Below are 20,979 nucleotides of genomic sequence, written 5' to 3'. Positions count from 1 at the left end.
TTTATTACGAGAAATAAGTACAAAGGAAGATTTTGATGCTAGAAGCCGTCGACATCTCGTTCGCTTCGTTCTCTTGGAACTTTGAAACTGCCCTTGTTAGGAAAGTTTCGATTGTAAACTTAATTATATGCAAATATTAGCCACTCTCTCGAATGCCAAAACGCGCGACAACGAGACTAGAATGGCCGCCATTGCAGTAGCGTCAGCTCGTAATGACTGTAGTAACACCAACGAGCTAGCTTGTAATCCGATTACTAATCGCATTACAGTAGACCACTAAACCGCGGCGCTAAACAAACAATTGAACTACTTTTATGTCGCAATTATGGGACAATAGCAATGTTACATTCTGCTTTAGTGATGATCGATGCGAAAAGTTGATTTTAATGAGCAAAAATTTTATGATCCGATAAAGAAATCTTCTTTTATTAAAGTTTGATTATTTGTACATTATGTTTTGGTGAAGATAATTAACAAAGATAAAAATCATATGAATGAATTAGTCTCTATCAAATCTATTAACTTTCAATGATTATTGTTGTCCAATAGAAATTATATTTCTGATGATGAGGAGTGATCGTTTTTGTAATCTTATAATATGTAAGCCCGAAAGAGCTGCGTTCGATATATTTTTAAAACGGATGATAGATTTGTCCATGTTACTAAAGCAGTAGAATTTGGTGATAGACACGCTTGCAAATTCGTGTAATCCGCGAATACAGGATTTTCTTATCGTAACGATCGAAACCCGATCGTCCTTTGTTAATACTAGGAAGCGATAGGAGATAGCGAAACTATCCTCGACAGAACAACGTCCGTCTATTTGTGATAAGCTGCCGGATGTTCACTATGGTATTTCAATTGAACGAGAATTCTCAATTGTGAGATGAATGGGATCGATAACGAGACGAAACACACGGAATAATTGGATATAGAGAAACTAGTTCACAGATTACAAATTTATTCTTTATGCAAAAATACTACTAAAATGAGTTTGAAATAACAATGCAAAAAATTCGAGAATTGGTGGAAAAGAAATTAAAATATTAAAGAATCTGATAGAACGTTCCGGCATTTATTTTATAAATAAAGAATTCAGGACATGGAGTTTCCGTAATTTAATCTCACTTTAGACTCCAAATAATACGAAAAATCGATTCGTACAAATATAATATTACAACATGAGAAGAAGAATAAAATATGAAAGTATGAAATGGTCATTCGTTATTTTATCGTAATATTGCGTGTTTAAACATCCGTTTGTAAACATAATCTACAAATAAAGTAGACTAATAGGAATACTTCACTAAGAACACTTAGAAGCATTCCAATGAAATTACGTTCTTATAAAACCTTATGCTATCGCTTTAACTGCAATAATGAATTCCATCAAGGAATTCCAGCCAAAAGTGCAGAATCAACGATGGGAAAAGAGAAAGAGGTGCCGACTTTATCTATCAGCTCTTTTCATTGCATTTTTGTTAAAATATCTTTTTTTGAGAGCATCGTGCGGCTATACCGTTCATATCTCCAGAGTGTGAAAGGGGCGATCCCATTTCGTTCGTGACGTATCGCCACGAGGGACAAATTGACATTATTGCAAGCGCGAAAAGTTATTGGCTATGCGAACGTTGAATGTCTGCTTCGTTGATAGATGATAAAATATGTGAAAATTTTGTACAATGACAAATTGCCACATATGTCCTTTGTTAGACGTTGATCAATGTTAATCTTTTATCTATCTCTCTGACTCTCTCTCTCTCTCTCTCTCTCTCTCTCTCTCTCTCTCTCTCTCTCTCTCTCTCTCTCTCTCTCTCTGTCTGTCTTTCTCTTTTTCTCTTGTTCATCGATGAAAATCGTCGGGTATCGAACTCGCGAAACGATAGTGACGATGTGCGTTCATTAATTATGTATAACGAATGCTTTGTATTTACGTTACAACGATTCGCACTCGCTGAGTTCGCTTGATTGCGAGCGTGAGTTTACATGGGGACTATGTGCGATGAATATGTAATCCTTCGTTATGATGTACACTACGGTTCCGATACATCGGCATATTTTTTCGATGAAAATCAAAACGTGTTAGAATCATGATCGATGATATCAATGATAACGTATTAGAACGTGTTGTTTCTAAACGAGAATCGACGTCGTTCGAATACATGCTAGTCATTGATTAAAAAAATATTTAACATATTATTATTACCTGATAATTGGAACGTTTAAATAACATATTTCATACACTGACAATGTCAATATTTATTAAAATAATCGTAAATTGGTAATAAGAGACAATTAAAAATTTTATATGATGACAATACTTACAAATTTTGTCTGGTATTCAATACTTTAAAATCGAAAAAGGCAATCTTTCTTCAATGTTATAAGCAAGATCAAGGTATTTCTCTAAGGCTTTTGTAACTACAGATTACATTCCGCAGAGCTGCAAAATTCCAAAGTCCTGACGGGAAAATCGCAATGCGTGAAAGATGCGAAGATCGGTGTGGTGAGGGAAGCTTATCGAATTCCTTGAGAACCCTTACGGTGTCTTAAAAAGCAAATACTCTTTGCGTCGTGACAGCATTCAACTCCTTTTGTCCTGAAACTCCTCGAACGATTTTTCATTCGTTCCTTTTCTCTCAAGCCAGCGTTCCTTGAAAGAAGGGTTCTTCGCGAAGAATGCAATTCTTTCGACGAGGATAAGTCACATTCGTTTGAAGCGTTAAAAACAAGCGCAAGTGGTGTTAAAACAAGAAAGAAAGAGTAAAGGAAAAAGGGAAAAAAGAAATGACACATTTGTAGATTTAGAGATCTAGAATGGTACAAAAACTAATTAGGATGAGGAAATGTAAAAGCAAAGTTTTTGCGAATTAATCTTATTGCAAAGGCATTAAATATTTATATGTTGTTCGTAAATTACAGACCTTTGATATAACACATACGAACTACCAAGAATAAATAGTACTTGAAAATTTGTCAGATAAAAAGCAACGAAAACGAGATAGAACTCGGACTCTTTCAAATGATTGTTTGTCAAATATCTTCTTCATCGTCCCTTTTCTAGAAGTTCAACGGGTCTTAAAAATACATTCACGTACGTATGTATCTATATCTACTTCCTCTCTTATATCAGCGACGCTATCAAAAGTCTCTCGAAAGCGATAGCAAGGAGAGTTCCGACAGGCATCTCCCTCGAGAAGAAGAACGCTAAAGAGAGTAGGAAAAAAGAAGTGAGAAAAGAAGGAGTAGAACTACGCGATGCGTCTCACGCTTGTGAGACCAAACTCGAGATCGAGTTAGGAGAAAAATCTATCGGCTGCAGGTCTCGAAACTCAGTTAAAAGTTTTCGGGTAGCAAGAGAGTGAACGAGCGTGCAAATATGTTCGAATGTGTGTGTGTGTGTATGCGTGTATGTATGAGAAAGAGAAAGTCAAGAGAAGTGAATAAGGGAAGAAAAGATGGTTAGGAGTAAGGTGAGCGTTTCGCGATGAAAACGCTTGGCCGAAAGACGAGAAGGTTGAGGTCTTTCGAGACGTACTTCAAGCTTGTACCGTGAAGTTGTACTGCTTCAGAAAGGGTGAGAGAAGAGAGGAGAATTGGCCGAGGGTAGAGAATACGCGAATTATTTGCTCGGTCTCTCTGAAAGACATACTTTGAAAAGCTAAAATTTTCATATGGTTTTATTTAGCTGGATATAAGGTAAGCTATTGTTAACGATTATCATTCCTTGTTTTCCTAATTTCTTGCTAGCTCACGGTGTGCTGTTTTTCGGATTACTCCCTAAACGTTGAATATTTTTAGAGTTGCTGTTCTCCAAATATTCATGGATTATTCAAACGCATAAAGGACAACGAACTTTTAATTAAAGCTATTGTGTTAAACATTCCAGCCATGAAATTTTCTACGCTGAATCATAAAACCTATCAGATTTCTTTCTTGCTTTTTTTACTCGCCAAAGAAATGTTAATAATACCTGCGGTTAATTGCTAGTTTTTTTCTTTTTAAGTATAAATACTGTTACTCGTTGGAAAATGATATTAGAGATCTTGCAAAGGTTTGAAGGAGATTAGTTTAATTTTCTTCGTGTACTTAACGTTAATTACAATTTCATTTTGTTCGATTCGTTGAAAAGGACTCATTTTTCATTTGTTTTAAGATACATACTTTGAAAGAATTGGTTCTACATGCGTTCGTTGAAACCAAGAGTGAAAGATGAACCGAGAACAAGCCAGTCCAGGCCGGTCTCAAGAGAGAGAACCACATAGAAACCTCGATATTTACACGTCAGCCGATGCTACCCTCTAAAGTACTCGCCGGGGTGCTGCGTGCCAGGAGTGTCTCTTTATTGGATAATAAATAACGTGTTTCATTTATAAGAAGGAGATAAAGCGTAGAAGCATGTGCTCCCTAGATAGATCCCTACCTTTGGCTTTTCCCTTCATCCGTATCTCGTCATTCTTCGCAATTTCAAAATACCAGCTATTTTGTGGATACCTACTCTTTCGACTTACCCTTCTTATTAGGACGATATCTATTCAATATTATTTTATGTAAAAAGCATTTGCATACTGATTCGATGTATATGTGCATAAAACGTATATTTCATAACGCACAAATCTTATTCCATCTTATATTTCAAAATAGAATTTATTAAAAAAAATTTGTTGAACTTTCGTATATAATAACAATTTTAATAAATATAAATACTTACTACGTTGTGAGATTAAAATGAAAAGTAATGTTCGAGTTCAAATTAGTATACTTAATATCGGTATTAGCCATATGTGCTATAGAATATTTATACTAACTTATACGGTTAGACATCAGATATCTAGAAGTTCATTAAGCATAATACAGTATTAGAATATTATTTAAGACAACAATATATAATAGCTAAGCAATTCAATTTAGATCAACGTATGACTATATTATTCATTTCTGTTGTTTGGCATTTCGAATCATGTTACATTACATCATATATTCAACATATGCGATTACGTTATCGAATTACGAAAATAACTCAGAATCATAGCGTTTATAGAATTGTCGATAAATAATGAAATAATGGTGCCACGGTGTTACCATCGCGCAAGAATGCATTCAGATGATTCATTCGTGAAATTTATGTGCGTCCAAAGCAATTACGTGATCAAAGGATATCCTGGGAAAGTGCGATGTAATAATTTTATCAATGGAACGATTTTGAATGCGTAGTTCAATTGTTTTGCATGTTGATAATAATCCTTCTTTCGCAAATCCGTTTTATGAATCAGATAAAAGATGGTAATGTACTCACGTTCGATATACAAGGTCTGTCATTACGATTGATAGGTATTGACTTTATACAGCTTGCGATCTTGTGTGAAACATGGAATAATAATAAAAGCACAGTGACGTGAAACCATGCTGACATGATGCATTATCGTAAACACACCTATATAATAGGTAATCTATAAAACTCCGATGGTTGATCTATATTCTTCTTCTTCATATCGACAGTAACGTAGCGTAAAAGAAAAAAAGATTGTGTTTTAAATATTTAAATATTAAACACTGTAGGAAGGGAAAGAACAAAGGATAGAAACCTGGACAAGTTTAAAGTGCAATAAGATGACGTAAAAAATGCGATAAAAGTACAAGATATCAGACAAGCTTTAACATTCCGACGTCGGAAAAAAATGAGAAACAAGAACATGATGAAAGAAATAGGTGGAACTAACTGTGACGTAATTCAATGTACAAGATATATAAACAGATAGATAAAGAAACAGAGAAAAAGATATATATAGAGAAAGAGAAAAAGAGAGAAATAGGAGAGAAAGGAAGAGCAGAAAAATGGAAGAAAATACTGACAGGCAGAATGTGCTTCGAAGAAACGCACCGCTTTTCCTGGTGAATGAAAAGTAAACAGAAAAGTCTCGCCTTTTCCTGATTTCTACTGCTAGAAACTACGTTTCTTTCATCTCATTTCTCTTTCTTTCTCATTCGGTCTTTTTGCCCATTACACGCCGACTCCTTCGTGCTTTTTTCATCCATCTCTTTACTATACTTAGGACACCTTCAGCTATTTCTCCCAAGCATTAAAGCAATAAGTACTTTACGATAGTACAATGAAAACTTTACAAAAATGAATTATCTTAAAGAGAAAAAGAAATAGAAAACTCCATAATCTTTTAGCAATGCTCAATTACTACTCGTCTGCATAGAGTATCATTTCCAAATTTCTTGTATCTACTAAATAGACCAACGTCCATGTTACAAATAATTTTCTTGGTAGAGAACTGAAGACTCAAGAAAAAGCTTTCTAACATCTGCGTTTTTCTAAGAAAGAATTTCACGATGAGATAATTACCGGTACGAAAAACGCGATAATCTTAAAAAAGTTTGAATCGTGATTACAACACGTTAAAGAATAATCAACGATATCAAGTTGCCTACATGAATGCTAATTCCAACAAAATTCTATGGTAGAAGAATGCCATACGTTGAAAAAACGTATAAAAAGTGCTTACAATTAGAAGGAAATTGCTAGTTAGTTGGGTAGTCCGATTTTTCAAAGTCGATACTCGTCGACGAGACAAGACTGTGTTGACGAACCCACATTGATGGTGATGTGGTTAGCTAGGAACGAAGAAAAGACTCCAAAAAAGAACAAAAGCAATACTAGCGTGCAGTGGCTAGTGAGTTCAGCCTAGGAAATGAAACCTACGAGTGAGAGGAAGTGGATTGGGTTAAAGTGTACGTGGAAGAGAGAGAGAGAGAGAGAGAGAGAGAGAGAGAGAGAGAGAGAGAGAGAGAGAGATTGCGTCTGTGTGTGCGCACATACTCGTTTGTGTGACGACGAAATGCAATTTTCATCTGCCTGCCGACGCCCATCGTCGGTTGCATCGACTGCAGCTGCAGCTGCCGCTACTCTCCTCGTTTACCATCCCCTTCCGTTTCTCTCCCCTCTTCTTCCTTCTCTATCCTTCCATCTCCATCGATTCTACTACTGGCAAACCTTTCGTTCTTCCCCATTCCTCTCCCTCCCTCTTTCTCCCTCTTTCTCCCTCTTTCTCTATCTATCTTTCTTTCTCACACACACACTCTCTCTCTTTTTCATTTTCGTTCTCGATCTATCTCTATCTATTAATCTCCCTTTTTTCCAACGCTTGTCCACTTTCCCGATGTGTTTGCCAGACTGATTGCATTTTCGTGGACAAATATTGTGGTATTATGACAAAGCTGATTGGCGAAAGGCCACGGGGACTCGCGCCATCTCTCGTGTCATTCGCGACGGCTAACTCTGCACAGTCGATTGCATCGTACTTCGAGCCATTAATTGGATTTAAGCGCTTTCTTCATTCTTCGATCACGCACCGTCTTATCATATCTCTTTTGAAAATAGAATTTAATTACAATCATATACATATATATTTGTTTTTTCTTGACAATTGATCACTTTTGTGAATGGTTCGCTTTAATGTCAATCGTCGAAGATTTGTTAAACAACTTTCTAAGATCATTTTACAATAACTTATTCGAATCGAAAAACTTATTATCGAAAATTACTTAATTCAGAGAATAATTGAAATGTAAAGAAAAGAAAAGGATTTGTATAGTACACAGATACACGTTGGCCTCGAAGTGATAGAAAAAGAGAAGAGACAGTAGTGGGGGTGTGAAATAGAGAGATTGGAAAAGGGTGGGAAGGTAAAGAGAGAGATGGGTGGATTTGAAAACCGAAACAGAGAACGAGTGCTTCCCACACCTCCTCGTACGCAACCGAGCTGCGGCTAATTAATGCACTTTTGTTTGTTTACTACCACCCTGGTCTGACTATGCACTAGGGGTCTGCTGAAGTGGTGATGGTGAGTAGTGGTAAGAGTGGTTGCGAGTGCGGAGAGGTCGAACCAACGGTAGATCGTATACCCTCCCTCCACTTTAAGCTACCAACGGTAGCTCGTACAAAAGCGTCAAGTTCCCTTCGCAGTTGCACCCCCTTTTCTCCTTTTACCCTCCTTTTCCCTCTCTATATATATTCGTCTATCCTTTCTCATTACATACCTATACATACACATACACTGACATGGTCCACCGTGGGGGTAGTAGGTAACACAAACGATGGGCTGCGAAAGCTCATCCAAAATAATTAACTGGTGATGATGAGAATGCGATATCCATGAGTCGTTATAGCTTTCTACCCTCTGAAACCTCTTATTAATAGTCACTCAAGGATCTTCGAGCTAGTTCCGATCTCTTGACGTCGAGAAAATGGATAAGTAAAACAAAATATACGATGATCTATAGGTATCATTATACTGTGTTACGTAAACAATTTCTTTTCCTTTTTTACTTTCCCGAAATAAGGTATTATATAATTGCAAAAAATTCGCAAATTAGTTCTTTCGAATAATGGTAATTATACCATGAATGCGTTAGTCCATTAACTAGAGAACTCTTAGAATAAGATTCGAATGGTTTTAAATCGATTTTCACGTTAAGGAAATAACATTGTAGAATTAAAATCTAATATTCTCTCTAGTGAAATTCTATTCTAATTTAAAGTATTTTCATCGAAGCCTCTTAAAATATTTAGCGAAATCTATCATTCCAATTAAACAATTTTTTTTTATTTTCTTGTGTTATATTCCAGACTTACTATTAAAAGAATATATTAAGTCAAGCAGGTTTACATTATTTTATACGTTCGTAAATTAATATTACATCGCTGTTCCTATCCTTTTTTTACTTTAGTAGTATAAACAATGATACTTTTGTTCGTCTCAATTAGCGGAAGAAGTGAAGTGAGAAAAAAAAATCTCATCTGATGACGCACCCTCTTTCGTTATTATCGTCGTGTCAATACAACCTTTTCGTGAGATTTTTTCTCCGAGGGAACGCATAATACCGAATGCTTTCCGTACGAAGCAGACGGCAAAACACTCGATTTTACGGACCGATAATGCATTGAGTGTTTTTGTAAAGGTTTTCGTTTCGCTTCAGCTGGCACGTAATACCAAAATCTATGGTATGAGTTTGTATGTGTAGACGCGTGCAAGACGAAGGAAAAGGGTGCGCAGAGTTGAAAAAAAAGGGTGCACGATTCGAACGTGAAACCCTTGTTGCGTCGCCATGCACGAATTATTTAATTGGATGGTGCTTTTAATATGTCTGTAAACGGTAAATTCACGGTCGAATTAATATACAATATCTTCTCGCGAGCTCGAACGAATGGAATTGCAAAGGAGAAATAGTTTTCCAGAGTTACCCTTTTCAACGACACGTTGTCTGGAAAGAAGCCAAACGAAGAGACAATGAGAAAACGAATAATAATGCAAATGTTACTGCACATCGTTTCACTTTTTTATTTTTCCGTTTCTCGAACTTGTTAAGGAAAAATCATATTACTTTCTACTCAGACTCTCGGACCCTAGGGCCTTAGAACAACGAATGAAAATAATTGTTTATTCTCGATGTACAATTTACAATCTGCTTCATTTGCCCCAATTAAAATATAAATGACATATTACCGGCGATCATTCTAGTATATAATTTATAATACTTGTTTTCACATTACGACGAGGATACACGCTTGGACAAAAAGATAATACATGTGTGCTATCATTAGTTTCTTAGTGATACATCCAAAATAAATTACCACAAGAGTATATTCGTCGATTGTTTAATTCATTAAAAGAAAACAAATGATTGAAAATAAAGGAGGATCCACGCATTACTAATAATGTTATATTTGTTTCAATTCGTTTCATTTTTGTGAAATATACATTTTATTTTTTAAAATATACTGTCGACAATGTTTCGGAACAAACTTCGGAGCTTTGCCGAATTTTTTAAAATATTAAGAGAAATACTCTAACATTTCGGCACTTATTTTACGACTTTTTTGATACTGAAGAAAGACTTGACATTGAGAAAGGAGTTAAATTAAAGAAAGGACAGACTTTAATTTATAATTATATATTATATTACCATAAAGTAATATTTATATGCTATTCGTCATATTTGGAGTATTTCACATGTGATACTTTTCTGTCAAGAGATGTATATAAAATGATAATTACACATATAATATATCTTGTAATTTCTAATAAAATCAACAAAATGACTAAATTCTTTTAAATCTGACATGCGATGAAATGGATTTATACAATTATCGACGTTTCACCTAATACGATGCGTAAAATGTTCTTGAAAAAATAGCTGTACTTTTCTGCAGCTGTATCATCTATAGGAGTTATTTTACTGGTTATCGATACAAAGAACAAACAAAAAAACAAAGAAGTATGTTCTTACTGTCGGATAATTAAGATTTATATGTTCTACGTAAATATGTATGTCGCCAGATTAATGTTTTATTATTATAATATTATTTATATCTTGTACTTTTAACAATTAAAACGAACTTGTTATTGTATAAATATTTCATTGATAATGAGTCCGACTATGTGCGAAAGAAAAAGTAAAAAAATGATCATTAGAAATTAAATACTTTTTATGCATTCTCTTTTATTTTTTAAATAGTCAGAAGATTAGTTATGTAAATTAAATCGATTTTTATACATAAATATGTTATTGAACTGTGGAAAAGACTCGTCGAATATTTCGAAAAGAAGGATAAAGAATCTTATTGTTGAAAATAGCTGAAATCACAAGAACGTTTACTTTTTGTTCCTGAGTTCCTTCATAAAAGTGAGATGACGTTTTCTTACTTACCAGAGGGCCAACTGGTAATGGAGAATTGCACGGTTCGGTTGTGACGTATCTCTTAGGAAGTTGGCGAAGTTGTAATGCATCTTGGCATTGTGAGGCAGAGACCGCAAACCAGCTCTGCAACAAGACGATCCGAGGTCAGACAAGACACAACCTCTCGACCTCGACACAACCTAACCACCCTCGTCATTCCGTATCTATGTTAGTTATGTTTTGCGTTCGCCTTGCATGACCCAATCACTACTAAGCGATGCCACGAAGTCATCTCACATATAGTCTACATGTTGTGTGTAAACGTGTGTAACCTGGCTCTCAGCCAGCATTCTTGTCTCGAACTATACGATTACCTTTACCCTTAAGTTTAGATATTTTTGTATTATCATAAAATGCAACAGAGTCAGAAATCAAAATTTACTTTTTATTCTGAAGTGTTCTTTCCAAAAATTAAATGAATGATCATACAGATTATCATAAGAGATGAATGTATGATATATAAATTGACTTTACATAACGGTATAAAGCGTACCTAAGTAAAGTCTCTCGAGACGTCCAATCATTGTTTCGAAGAAAGGTTCTGTAGCACCCTAAAATGAGAAGTAAGACCACTCCAGCTGTAATAAAACTTCTTCGTCGTGGTAGAGCTGTCCAAGTCACTTGAATACCATACACAACTAATAAGGTCCATCCAACGCTAGAAAATATCAAACAAATATCGATCAAGGGTTGAATTAGACATATAATTTTATAGTATATAACATTTATTTTTTCATAATTAAAAAATTTTATATTAATTATTAACATAATACAATTAATACTGTGTAATTATTATTTAATAACATGTACAAATGGAACAACAAGTGTAATAACTTTACGATTTTATATAAACGAATGGCAGACACCTTTATATACAAATGTCTGGTTCCAATTGATATTAAAGCTTCAGTATTACCTTGGCATGTACAGTACGCGCTCCGCAACGACGAATCCGACAGTTAAGAAAAGATTAGACGCAGGTAGGAACGGTAGCACCAGGAACATCCAACCAAGAATAAGGGGCGGGTGCCTTTGTTGCTGAAAATCAAAGATGTATTGCTATACATTACTATTTATTGAAAAATAATATGTATGTATTAATAAAATAATATCAACTTTTATAATATACAATTGTAACAATTTTGCGTAAATAAATTTTATTAGCGTTAAGTATTCTAAATTATTAATACAAGATCAGATCACAAATGTAAAGAATAAACATTATTATTAACATTTATGTAAGCTTGATTTTTTTGGATTATATTTTCCAAAAGAAAATGTAAGTCCTATTTTATTTCAATCATTTTTATATATGTACGATTTATTTACTTTGAGCATTTATTATAATATTGTTTTTTTTTTTTTTAAAGAGGGCATTGTATCCGATTTAAAAGTATTTCTTGGAAATAAATAAAAATCAAATGATGAAACGAAGCTCTTTGTGATTAAAATAATATTTAATGATTTACTCATGATATATAGTCGAACAGCGCATTGTTTTTACAATTGCTTGAAACGGTATATAATCGACGATTTAGTGAAAACACACAGCATTTTAGAAGTTTCACTCAGAATGAAGATTCTGGCGATATTATTGATTCCCTGGGGAATCGTTTCCGCTACTCCATCGTTCAGAGAAGTTAATTTGATAAAGAATGAAATAAGTAATTTCAATAACCAGGAAAGGCAGAGAAAAATTCCTGATATAGAAACGGTCATTCCCGATGAAGACGAACTTGAACCCGATGCTACAAGAAGCGAGCTTCACAAAAGATCTCTATTTCCTCAATTTCGAAAGGTATCTTTCAAAAGTATCGAAATATACAACAATTCTATGCTTTAATAAAACTCTTGTATATTACTTGCCAAGTTATGTAATTAAGATTCAATTTATCGTTAGGGTTTCGACTTCTTCTTAGATAAAAGAAACAACAAAGATGTAAATCTTAATAATATATTCTTAAATGGATTTGGAAACAAACTTATAGATGACATAATACAGTCATTTTTTAAAGTCATTCAGCTATTCACTAGTAAGAAAGGTTTATTGAAATTTGGAGAATTGGATCAATTCAAATCGAATCAAGTTGATGATGTATTTAAAGACAAATTCTATCAGAGACAAGAAAAGGGTAAGAATTTAATAAATAAAGTTCAAGCACGCACGATAACATATTAAAAATGATATAATTAATTGATAAAGTCAATTATTATAGAATGTAAAAATATAAATCCATTTTACAGTTGACAACGAAGAAGAAGATACAACTAAATTAGATAAAAGCTTAAAAAGTACATTCAATTTCAAAAATGAAAAGAAGATAAGAAAAATCGACGAAGAAATGCTTCATTCAATAATTCCGCAAATTACAGCGAATGAAAATCGACGGAATAGTAAATCAGAAAATAATGAATATTCTGATAAAAGTGATAACGATGAATTTGAAGCTAAACGAAGACAATTATACACTGAAATACCAGATAACGTGCTACGAAATAAAAGAGAAACACACATTCCATTATGTAACACTCTTAATAAAGATAGTAAGGATTGTCTGGTAAATTCTAATAGAATAAATGCTATCAGAATAAAAAATGAACAACCATCGATTGAATCTTTAAATACTGATCTTGCTTTTACAAAAATCATTCAAAAAGCAAACGCAGAAGCAGAGAAATTCAATGAATTTCAAATAAACGTTCCGGATGGTGAATTTAGCAAATGGCTTGATAATAGTGCAGGATCTTATTTTCATTATTCGGAATCTTCTAATACTTCACCAAAATATGGACCAATTGCAACCATAAAAACAACATCGACTGAAACACCATTAGACAAAAAACCTGATAATTCAGTACCTATTAAAACATACATCGAATCTGATTATAAAAACTTAAATTTGAAATGGCTAAATGACGAAGAATATGAATTTAGTAAAGATCTTAAGAAATCTTCTAGAATGTGGCAGGATGATAGTGTTGTTGGTGAAGCTATTCTTATACCACCAGAATTGGATTCAATTGACAAGACGACGAAGGATAATAATAATGCTATATCCAATGCTAACTCAATTTCTAAGACAACTACGTCTAGGGCAGCTAATCTAGACGTTGTTTCTGATAGTAAAGACATTTATATACCATCAGACTGGATTGTTAAATATAAAATGATGAGTGATAAAAATGATGACATATTATTTTCTAAGATAGCTTCATCTACTGAAAATCATGCTGAAGCTAATTCTAGAACTGGAATAGTTCGTGAAGATGAATATAAGCCATTAAAGAGTATACAGACGATAGTACAGATGAACAACGATGGTATAAGCAGAAGTACTACAGATGATGCTACTTTTAAATCTAAACAAGTAATATCTACTGCAACTGAAGTAAAACCTTTCGTCAGTGGAGAAAAACGAAAACTATCAACCTGGGCTCTCGATGACACCATTGTGAGTGACAATAATAATATAGCAATTGCTGCTAAGTCAACTGCATTTACTAAAGCTCATGCTGGAAATGTCACAATTAATGAAGACAACCAAAAGTTGACAAAGTGGAATATCAAAAATGCAATCATCAACGATGAAAATACTACTATATCAAATGGTAAAGTAGCTGCACCTGTCACTGTATATCCTGTATCAGGTGCATCTAGTGAAAGCAAGCATGAATCATCTCAAAACAGCATGAAAAATAATGTGTCCAGTAATCAAACCGATGGTTTGCCGAAAAATGAAATAAAAGCTGATACTACCGTCAATAAAGAAACCAGAGTTTCAAGAGGAGACAAGAATGAACAACTAAGAAAAACAGTGACTCAAAAAAATGTATTAAATAATAAAAATAATCCTGCAATAGTTGAAAAAGGAATATTATCTGAAACAGTTAATTCCGGTGTTGGTGTAACTTATCCGGTGGAAAATTCAAATATTTATGAAATTCAAGTACCGTCGGAATGGATCGTCAAATATGAAAGTCTTGATGATAAAGACGATTCTTTAAAATTCGCTAAAGTAACGTCTGTCAATCTTAATGCTAGAAATAATGCAGCTACAGAAGATGCATCAAACTGGGCAAACGAACCAAAAGTTACAAGAGAACGAGACGACAAATGGTCTAATTTGGAATCAAATGCAAAGACCTCAGCTGTACAACCAGCTGCCGTTTTAACAGAGAAAACAGAAAAACTACCGAACAAGAGAGTCAAGGATAACGTACAAATTAATAAAGTGTTAGAGTCTATTAAAACAGATGCTGAAGCTGCAACAGTTAATAACAATGATAAAGAGCAATGGAACAACAATGAAAAAGTTCAAAGTTTAAATAGTCAATCAGCTGCATCTGTTGCTGGTAATGTTGAAGTTGCGATCACTACTAAAAGGGAAAAAGAGCAGTGGAAATGGAACGACACGGATAAAGATCTGATAATTAAAAACAACGTTAAATCAGAAAATAAAGCAACTACGTCTGCTGAAATTAATACTAATGTCGCAGGAGCTACTCATAATAAAAACAGGCAATGGGATTGGAACAGTGACGAGAAAATTAAAAGTACGAAAGATGATGTTATATTAAATACTAAAACAGCCGCATTTGCAGCAGGTAATAGCAAAGCAGCTGCATCTGCTACAAGTAATAATAAATTTATGACAGCTACTCAAAGTGAAGGAAAACAATGGAATTGGATAGAAAACAGCAGGGTCGCGAATATGAAAAATTATGATATATCAAATAATGAAAGAACTGCAATTGTCGAAGATACTTATAATGCTGAAGAAGGTACAACCGATAAAAAGCTTTCATGGACGTCTAACGAAAAAGAAAAACACAATTTAACGTCAAATAATAAAGTAACTACGACTAATGGCACAATTATCGAAGAAGACAAGCAGAAATGGAAATGGGATAATGTACTCAAAGATCTAAGTGTAAAAAATAATGTTTTATTAAATAATGAAACAGCAGCACTTACCGCGACTGATAATATAGCTACGGCTGTTTCGGAAAATGAAATACAACGCAGAATATGGAACAATGAAAACAAAATTTTAGATGGTCAAAAAGTTGTTGCATCAAATAATGAAGCAATTGCGACTGTTGGAGTTAGTGGTAATTTTCAATCAGTTATAGAAGATGACAAGCAACAAAGGCAATGGTATAATAAAGAAAATACTCAAACTGTAAAGGAAAATGGTTCTTCAAAGAATGTAACAATTTCGTCTGCGAAAGCTAATGCTAATGCTGCAGAATCTACTGTAAGTAACAAAAAAATATGGAAGTGGGACAGCGCTGATGAAGTTTCGAGTGATAAATATGATAATTTAATAGCTAATGAAACGGAACTGACTTCAGGAACAGATGTTATAATTGATGTAGCTACCGATACTAACAAAAAGTTATTAAAGTTAAATGATAAGAATGAAAATTCGAGTGAAAAAAGAAATGTTACATCAAATAGTGAAGCAACTGCAACTGCTGAGACTGGTACTAATTTTCAAGCAACTATTGAAAACAAAAATCAGAAATGGAAATGGGACAATAAAAAAAGTGCCCAAATCGTAAGAAACGATGATGCATCGAGGGATGAAACACTTTTATCTACGAAAGCTAATGTTAATGCTGCAGAAGTTAGTACAAGTAACAACCAATCACGGGAATGGGAACGTGCAGATGAAGTTTCGAGTGATAAATACGGCTATTTAACAACAAATAAAACAGATTCGTCTTTAGGAGCTGATGTTAAAGCTAATTCTACCGGTAGTAATACAAACTTATTAAAATTGAACAACAAAAATGAAAATCTAAATGAAAAAGAAAGTATTATATCAAATAGTACAGCAACTGCGTCTACTGAGGCTAATGCCAATTCTCAGACGATTATTAAAGATGAAAATGTGCAATCAGTATGGGACAATAAACAAAACGCTCAAATAAAAGAAGATGGTTCTTCAAACGGTGTAACAATTTCGTCTACGAAAACTAATGCTAATGCCGCAGAATCTACTGTAAGTAACAAAAAGATATGGGAGTTGGACCGCGCTGATGAAATTTCGAGTGATAAATACGACTATTTAGCAGCTAATGAAAGGGATCCGCCTTCTAGAATAAATGTTACAGCTAATGCAACTACCGATGATAACAAAAAGTTATTAAACGACAAAAATAAAAATGTTAATGAAAAAGAAAATATTACAACAAATAATAAAGCAATAACGTCTGCTCAGACTATTACTGATATCGCAGCCGTTTTGAAAAATAATAATAACCAATGGGATATCAATAGCAAATCTCTAATTGTAAAAGATAATCTTATCATAAATAATCAATCAGCTACATCTGCCGTAAGCAATGCCAATGCCACATTAATTATTGCACGTAATAAGTTACAATCAAAATTGGACAACGAAAGTAACGATCCAAGTGTTAAAAACGATGTTACATCAAATAATAAAGCAACAGAATCTGCAGAAGCTCATGGCATAGCTGTAGTAACTACTGAAAGTGAAATAAAGCAGAAGAAGTTCGAAGACAAAAATAAAAATTTGAATATTAAAAACAATATTTCCGTGAATAATAAAACAACTGTTTCTGCAGGAGCTAAGACAGATGCCGTAACAATTATGACAGATGACCAGCAGCAATGGTGGTCGGCCAATGAAAACAAAGATCCGAGTATCAAAGATGATGTTTTATTACCAAATGAAGCAACTCAATCTACTAGAGCTACTGCTGATGCTGCAGCAGCTACTGCAAATAGCAAACAACTATTAACGTTTAACGATGAAGACGATACTTCAAATAGTGAAAACGATGATATCTTAAATTTAGAAAGTGCTGCGTTTGCTCGAACTAATGGTGAAACTGCTGATGTTACTGCAAGTTATGAGAATCCAAGGATATTGGATAATAGAAACAAGAATTTAAGACTTAGAGTTGGTATTACATCAACTACTGAAAAAGCTACATCTGCTAGAACTGATGAAGAAACTGAAACTGGAATTACTCTAATGACAAATAATGATAATAGAAAAATATTTGGCCAGAAAACTTTTGAATCAATTTCTGAAACATTCCCGTCAACTATTAATACCGCAAAAATTGATTTAGAAAACAAAGATGAGAATACATTAGCCGAATATAACATCAATGACAAGGGAGCATTGGTTCGTAAAGATTTCAGATCTAATTCGAGGATAGCTGCATTAGCCACAGTTGCAACGAAAGCTACTTCTGTTCGTGAAAATAAGGAAAAATCATCTGATGGAATTGCAGACAGATCTATATCAAGTGTCACCAAAATTGAAACTGATTCTATAAATGAAAACAAGGAAAAGCTTCAAAGCTTAGAATTAAAAAACAGTACTTTGAAAGAAGAACGAGACAAACCATCCGATCGGAATAGTAAAGACAACAATGCCAAAGATAATATCGATGCGATGGCATTTACTAAGGCAATTGCATATACCATCAATAAAGGAGATGTCGATGCTTTTAGTAAAGAAGACACTAAGCCCTCCGAATGGAAAATCAAAGAGACAAACGTACAAAGTCATCAAGATTTAGTATCTCATGAGAAAATAACAGTATCGACTACAGCTCAAACAAAAGCTGACTCTGTAATAGAAGATCAGAATAAATCACTAAATAAAAAAGTTGGAGACAATAACTCGTATAATAATGAACTTGCGATTGCAAATATACCAACCGCTACAGAAGCTAAAGTTGATCCTTCGATAAGAATTAAAGATAGTCAGACTAAATACAATGACATTTTAAAAGATACAGAAATAAGTAAAAAATCATTGGAAAATACAAAAACGTCAACATTAGCTATTACAGAAGCAGAAATGGATTCGGTGAGTGAAGATGAAAATAAACAATTCAATCGAAAAACTGATAATAAGAATCTAATGGATAATACTAATTTGAAAGCTGCTATTGAGGCAACTAAATCAATTGATGCTGAATCAAATTCTGTTTCAACGAGTAATGACATAGATAAACAAATAAAGTGGAAATATAAGAACGAAGACAATATTAACGCAAATGATTCAATGACAGATAACGATGATACAATTGACAATGAAAGTGACAATTTTGCAATCATTTCTTCGAAAGAAGAAGATATAATTAGCAATCTGAATAAAACATCCAATAATCTTATAAATTGGCTTATAAGATGGAGATCGATAAATGTTAATGCTCTTGAAAGTAATAAGAATGAGCGACACAATAATACAGAGTTGAATTATTGGAAACTTGGAAATTCTAATGATAGAAAATATACAATTGATAAATTAGATATTCCCATTACTACTGACGATAAAACGAAGGTATGTTTTATGAGTTTATGTTATATATAGTAAAATGAAAATATAATTTTATATTTTGTTATACATAGATATACATATACGAAATAATAGTTATTAATATTTTTCTGTATGATGTGTTAATAATGTGATATGTATATTATGTATGACATGTTGGTACGATGTTAATTAATTTCATGATTTTTTTATTCATTGTATATAAGATAGATCTTTTTAAGTCTTTAAAATTTATTCATCAAATATAAGAAGTTTATTATATTATAGGATTCTAAGGAAAAAATAGAAGAAATGGACGATGTTGACCTTATTGTACTAAAAAAACCATACGATCAACAAAATACGATTGGTGTTACGTACATTAAAGATTCGCTAACTCCTATAGTTACATATAGAGTGATTCCCGTAAGTGTGTTTGAACAAGTAAATAAGTTAATTAAACAATGGGAAATAATTTACACAAAGTATGCCAAACCACAAGTATAAAAACTATGAGACATCCTATGCAATGTTAGTAACTTTTTACAATTATTTTTTACAAAGACAGATTTTTCATTTCATAAAGAAATGTCATTTCATTTCGCAAATAATAAAAAAATTATCATTTCGTTTTAATATAGTATTCTACCAGTAATTTTATTTGCAAATGAATCATTTGTTCGAATCAAAACATTTTTATGTAATGTAATAAATGAGCATTAATTATTCACTATAACTTGTGAAAATATGCAAAACAATCAATTAATGTATGTACTTTCCATATAATTTATAGAGAATACTTAAGTAAACGATATAACACATATAGTATCAACGAATAAATATAAATTAAAAAATGTAAATTAAAAATCGTACCCGTTAACGTTATCACAGTAAATATGTTTAGATATGTGAACTTTTTTACTGAATCCTTTGTGATTATACGATTATAACGAACACAAAGCTAGTCGTCGTAATAAATTAACAGTTTAATTATTTAAAAATCTGTTATTTTTATAACGTTTGTTACTAATTATAATATTATTAAATACAATTATATATATATCCAATTATGATTATTTATCAAAGAAAGTAAAAGAGTGAATGAAGACAATAAAATAAATGAGAGAAATAAACGAGCTATTCATACGAATTTTGCAACAAAACGTAAAAAATATAAAATCTTAAAAACGTAAAAAAAAATATAAAATAAAAAAATAATCTGTTATCATTTATAAACCTACATATTTATTTCCACGAGAACTTATTAGGTCGAAATATCGCAATGTAAAATTTGAGTGAAAACAAAGCGGCATAGATTTAATCATTACATGATTTGTGTATTTTAATGAATAAAAGGACAAATATGAAAATAGATAAAAATACAACTATTTGATACATTGAAATGTTTAAAGGACCTTGTTAAAATAGAGAAAATATTAATCATAAATACGGTCTACAATACCTTGCAAAAGGAAGAAGATATAAGAGAGCCTTTAAGTAATTCATCCGTTAGATACCAAACTAATATCGATCAAGCATCCTTGTATGATATCGTGATTAACCCAATAACCACACATGTTAACCCATTAATGTTAATTCATGTTTGACTTTAACCTTGTCGATAACACAAGCGTAGCCGGAAGTTTAGCCTGTGGTTTACATTAAAACGCTGATTCGTCGAAGCATGATTCTACCTTCGGAATGATCGCTTCTCTGAATACGGTATGAACTATAGATATGTACATTGGAGCTGGTAACGCTTGGCTTGTTAGCCATTCCTGTAATTTATCGCGGTTTGAAAAATCAATACATAGCAAAGCTTGCTAAACCGACCACATAACTCTTTACATCATTCAAAATATATCGCATCAAAGAAAACAAAATCCATATATTTTCTTTCATTAAAACATCTACGTAAACTGTT

At 33.0% G+C, this 20,979-nt stretch overlaps 2 protein-coding genes across 3 annotated transcripts in view; one reads left to right on the top strand and one right to left on the bottom strand.

Annotated features, from left to right (window-relative positions):
- LOC122631200 (protein O-mannosyl-transferase TMTC1-like) overlaps window positions 1-20,979 on the bottom strand; it is a 147,104-nt gene that overhangs the window by 11,753 nt on the left and 114,372 nt on the right. For both annotated transcript variants that reach the window (XM_043816593.1, XM_043816594.1), the window contains exons 8-10: window positions 11,663-11,784; window positions 11,240-11,404; window positions 10,717-10,830 (exon numbers count right to left, since the gene is read on the bottom strand). In XM_043816593.1, the coding sequence (XP_043672528.1) occupies window positions 10,717-10,830; window positions 11,240-11,404; window positions 11,663-11,784 (401 nt within the window). The remainder of the gene's footprint in view (window positions 1-10,716; window positions 10,831-11,239; window positions 11,405-11,662; window positions 11,785-20,979) is intronic.
- LOC122631199 (extracellular matrix-binding protein ebh-like) lies at window positions 12,169-20,374 on the top strand. Its single transcript, XM_043816592.1, has 4 exons — window positions 12,169-12,544; window positions 12,647-12,878; window positions 12,991-19,082; window positions 19,344-20,374. The coding sequence occupies exons 1-4, from the start codon at window positions 12,218-12,220 to the stop codon at window positions 19,560-19,562; spliced, it is 6,870 nt and encodes a 2,289-aa protein (XP_043672527.1). The 5' UTR covers window positions 12,169-12,217; the 3' UTR covers window positions 19,563-20,374.

The sequence above is a fragment of the Vespula pensylvanica genome, chromosome 8 (assembly GCF_014466175.1).
Source record: "Vespula pensylvanica isolate Volc-1 chromosome 8, ASM1446617v1, whole genome shotgun sequence".
Lineage (NCBI taxonomy): Eukaryota > Metazoa > Arthropoda > Insecta > Hymenoptera > Vespidae > Vespula > Vespula pensylvanica.
This window is presented reverse-complemented; position numbering and strand designations above follow the sequence as displayed.

Coding starts and splice junctions, on each gene's coding strand:
- LOC122631199 (XM_043816592.1), top strand. CDS start 12,218: ATGATATATAGTCGAACAGCGCATTGTTTTTACAATTGCTTGAAACGG. Junction 12,545..12,646: donor TATTTCCTCAATTTCGAAAG/GTATCTTTCAAA, acceptor ATTTATCGTTAG/GGTTTCGACTTCTTCTTAGA. Junction 12,879..12,990: donor CTATCAGAGACAAGAAAAGG/GTAAGAATTTAA, acceptor TCCATTTTACAG/TTGACAACGAAGAAGAAGAT.